At 33.4% G+C, this 4826-nt stretch overlaps 1 protein-coding gene across 1 annotated transcript in view; it reads right to left on the bottom strand.

The window, feature by feature from the left end:
* The window catches only part of LOC102586781 (uncharacterized), a 4745-nt gene extending 2563 nt beyond the window's left edge, over window positions 1-2182 (bottom strand). The window contains exons 1-2 of the mRNA XM_006362635.2: window positions 2020-2182; window positions 741-988 (exon numbers count right to left, since the gene is read on the bottom strand). Of these exons, the coding sequence (XP_006362697.1) occupies window positions 741-988; window positions 2020-2157 (386 nt within the window). The 5' untranslated portion in view covers window positions 2158-2182. The remainder of the gene's footprint in view (window positions 1-740; window positions 989-2019) is intronic.
* Between the last annotated feature and the right edge of the window lie 2644 nt (window positions 2183-4826).

Below are 4826 nucleotides of genomic sequence, written 5' to 3'. Positions count from 1 at the left end.
TTTTTTTTTTTTGATGGCAAGGGAAACCCGCAGCCGCTACCCTTTGAGTGCGCACAGGGTCAAACCTCCGCTCCTATGCAATAGCTCGCAAACCACATAGGAGAGGTATCCCGCACTAGGCAAGCCTGGCGCGACGAGCTCGACCCAGAAGGCAAACCCCTTGCTTTCGCTGGCAAGGGGTTTCGAACTTGAGACCTCCAACATGGAAGTCCCAAGCCCAAACCACTGGGCCACCCCGAAGGGTAACAGTCAAAGCAGTTTAGACATTTTGATGAAATTACTGGAAAGAAAACAGAAACAAGATGGATGTACTTGGTTAGAAGGTAAAAAGCACGATTCATAAAACTGGAAGGAGTTCCCAACCTATTTGATATCATAAGCTTCAAACAGTCACCTATATGTTGACTACCTCATGACCCTTCAAAGCAAGAAACTATCAATACTTCCCCAGAAAACCAGGAAAAAATCAGCATTCAATTTGTTATTAATCTGCTGCCATATGGTATTTTGGATATTCACTATCTTGTCCTACATTTGATGATCGCTACCACCACCATGTAGGTAAACGACATGGTTGATTATGACCTGTTCAATCTAGTCAATGTTTATCAAACTCAATAAAGTATATTTCTTAAATATGCCACATTTTATCCAAATAAGTAAGTTTACCACACAGCAGGGCAAAGGATCACATATATGTCATAATAATATCACAGTTTAATGACGAAAGTACACCTAACCTGTAAAATCTAACATTAGGGTTCAATCCAACAGCAACTTTGCCTCGAATTTTGATGTCAGAAAATAATTTGTTCAGTCCAGCTCTCCACATTGCATCTGCAAGATTAGGATCATGCATAGATACACGATCATTGTCTCTATAAGCTTCGCCATATGCAGGACCACGACTTCCTTGGTGGGCAAACCCAATTGACTCTGCAGCTTTGACAAAAGCCTTTGATTCAGCTGGAGTAAGGAAATTCTCAACCTGAATAATATAAGCAAATAGAGGAATTATTAGAAGCCAATAATAGCTTCATCATTAAATTAAGGTCTTGTGATTTGACATCATGATTCAAGCAAAGATGAGAGATTCTTATTTCCTAATGTGATAGCAAAAAGGTGTCCGGTTCGACTCTTGTCAAATAGGCAAGTTGGTTGATTTTATCCGCAATATATTCTCCTACAGTTTCTCTGTTCCGATAATCACATCAAGAATAAATCCTAATCGTAGCTCATAAGAGATGTTCATTATTTTTGTTATTTGGATTGAACATGGTGAAAGTAACAAACTTTAATAGTTTATAGTAGGGTAGGAGGTTCTTCAACAACAAAGCACTCTCTCAACTCAATTTATTTGATAGACTTCTTATTAAGATTTCTCAGATTGTCAAACCTACGAAACAACAATGATCAAAGGTGGAATCATCCAATCTAACTGAAAATTCTTACAAGTGACACACACCTGTATCCTTCAACAATTTTAAGCAACCTTCTGGCTTCACATAAACATTGTAAGCTAATTCAGTAGTTACACAATCTTATTACTTATCCCCCCTCCCCCCGAACTATGAACTTCCTTGTTTTGGAGAAACTCATTATCAATTTAGCAAACCAACTACATAACAACAATAGAAGTAACGAGCTTCTCGAACATAAACATGAAACAATAAATCCAACCTGATTTAAACTTTAATTCATAATCATTTAAACAAAAAAACATCAGTGATTCTAATGCATGACACAATTGCTAAATCAAAAAACAGAGCAGTAGTAATTAAGCTCAAATCACTCACAATTATGACAAATGTATCAAAATCTCAAGTTATAGGGGTTATGCTTGAATTATTTAAACAACGAGTTTCATGATTTGCCTAAGCTTCATATCATTAACAGCATGTCCCGTCAAAATAAAACCAATATAAAGAAGATAAACAAACAATCGAAAATTAGTGGAAAATTTAGGCGAAAACACAAGAACAAATTTTAGTGTAAAAAGGGGAAAGAATGAATCCGTACGGTAATGAGATCGTTATCTTTGAGGCGATTGACCTCAAGGTTTAATTTGAGTTTGATTGATGGCCACCCAGATTCTCTTCTCTCCTTCTTCCCATCATTTTTTCCTTCTTTCCTCCTTTCTGCCATTTTTCTCTTCATTCACACCTTTTTTCCCTTTCTTATATTTTCCTCTGCCTTTTATTAAAATTAATTTCTGCAAAAGTATGATATTTTTGGTGGGTTTAAAAGTTTCTTGGGCCGCGATGACATGTTTACTGGGCTTGGTATCTCTATTGAAAAGGCCTAACAATTTGGACCGCGAAACCGATTAAACAAGGTACCGGATAAATTGACATGGTTTTATAGTGAGCAAACAACACAAATTTCACTAATTTAGAGTCTAATTACGTGTCTTCATTTTAATTTTTGAAATTATCTTTCGTATTATATTTATTTCGTCAGATACATGTACTTGGCACACTCAAATACATATGGATCAAATTAGGTATAATTTGTTCTAGATATTTTAACACTATATTTAACCGCCGTTCACATATATCTAGGATATGCAACTCTATTCTCTTGCTCGTCTCTCTTCATATGTATCTATATTTTCTAAATGTATTTGGAATGTATCTAGTACTTTAGGTATATATATTTGAGATACACTGACTCTCTCGGTCACTTCTCCTCTATCTCACTCGCCTCTCTCCCAACGTATCTGTATTTCAAAATATATTTGGTATAAAAAAATACATGTATTTGACTTTAAATAGTATAGAATTACTAATTAGTGAGACTCTGATTATTTCAAATTACAAAGTAATTAGTAATTATAATAGAAATAATTGCGTAAGATGGTTTTTTCTTTATCAATTAAGAGAGAGAATTTGCATCTATTAGCCCGATTTGAAAAATTGGCACAAAATAGTTATATATATATTACTTCGGCTAATAAAAGTAGCAAATAATGACCCATAAATTTTTTGTATATGTGTAGTTTTTTCCAAATCCGTCCAAAAATTTTATTCTTTTATTTTCCATCGCTCAACCTAAAATCTTTGTTCTTTCATCTTTTTCTCCTAAGATATCTATTCTTAGGAGAAATCTCTTCTTTCTTCTTTTCATCTCTCCTCCTAAAATCTCTCAAATTGATTGAATCTCTGAAATGTTCATATTTTGATTAATCATTTGAAAATTTTCAAAAAAAATCAAAGGCTTTTCTATGATGTATCGGTATTCGATAACATCTTTGATATTTTTAACTATGAATAATTGTTAGTTTTTAAGCAACGATAGTTTTTTTATAATATTTTTTTTATTATATTAGACAGAAAATCACTTAAAACGGAAAAGGAAGCAAAATGAAGCTAACGACAGGACTGACAAACAGTCACACCTTCGACGAGCCATCAATTTCGCATTGGTATATATCCCAATTGATGAGATAATTTTTATCAATTCCATCCTCCATACTAAACAACTTATAAAAAATTATAATTAAAAAGGTATTTTGTACAATTTCATCTTGTTCTCTTTTCAATAACTACACTTTTTTTAAGAATAAGAAACTAATATTATTTCAAGGACGAAATTTTCAACCGGAGATAAGTGGATTGAAATTGCACAGGGCTGAACATAGAGAGCACGATGAACTATTACCTAATATAAGGATGAAATGAATACTTGATTTCATAAAATGACAAATATTCCTTTCGTTTCATTTTACTAAACTCATATTTATAACCTGCCTTCTAAAATTAAGATATATTTAACAAAACTATTTTTAAAAAAAATATCACCAACGCCGTGAGGTTCTAAATTAATAATTAAAAAAATAATTAAGAATCACCACCTAATTTTAAAACTTTTCTAAAATTAGCATATAAATTATTTAACAAAAATAATCCAAGAACCCAATCAATTCTAACTAAGGGGTCGTTTGGTTTGAATTAGTATTTTAGGCAGGGGCGTGAGATGAGACATTTTATGTCGTACGGGGTGAGACGTAAGCCTCGAGATACGGGGCGTAAGTCATATAGATCTACCGGGCGTAGTCTCATGTATATTTAATTTTATTACTAAAAAATATAAGCAAAAGTAAAACTTTTAATTATTTTACAAATAAATTTTAATAAATAACCTATAATGTATAGAAAAAATATTATGATTTTTATTTGAGAAAGGTATAAATAACCATGAAGAAATAAAGTATTACAATTACTATTTGAGAAATATCGTTACATAATAATAAAATATATGATTTAAAACAAAAAAGAGTTAACCCCCACCCCCGAAAAAAAAACACGCACGGGGATTGCGTTTTTACGCTTGGAGCTTACGCCCCAAATTCTAGGGCATACACCCTATGGATCTACGTCTTCAATTTGCGGCCCGGAACGGCTTTAGCACGTCCCGCCCCGAGACTCGCCCCAAAAAAAACATTTTTGAAAACACTGGTTTGAATACAAGTTATGCTGAGATAAGTATGCTAGAATTAGTTATCCTAGCACTATTTCTTATTGATCGTTTGGTTTGTTGTACTAAAAATAACGGAAAAGGCTCAAAAATACCCCTGAACTATCGGAAATAGCTCATATTTACCCTTGAACTATATTCTGGCTCAAAAATACCCTTCCGTTAAAGTATTGGGTCACTTTTACCCTTACTATTAACAGAGGTGTGTTAAGTGCCATGTGGACGCCACGTTGACGCCACATAAGCACCAAACAATTCTCACCTCCACATAGATTCATACATCCTAATTACTAATTTTGATCTCATTTCTTTTGGGACATACAATTTGACCCACTCTCATTTCTCTAAAA

Source organism: Solanum tuberosum, unplaced genomic scaffold (genome assembly GCF_000226075.1).
Source record: "Solanum tuberosum cultivar DM 1-3 516 R44 unplaced genomic scaffold, SolTub_3.0 scf00414, whole genome shotgun sequence".
In the NCBI taxonomy this organism is placed as follows: Eukaryota; Viridiplantae; Streptophyta; class Magnoliopsida; order Solanales; family Solanaceae; genus Solanum; species Solanum tuberosum.
The sequence above is the reverse complement of the archived record's forward strand: the minus strand, read 5'-3'. Positions and strand labels throughout refer to the sequence as shown.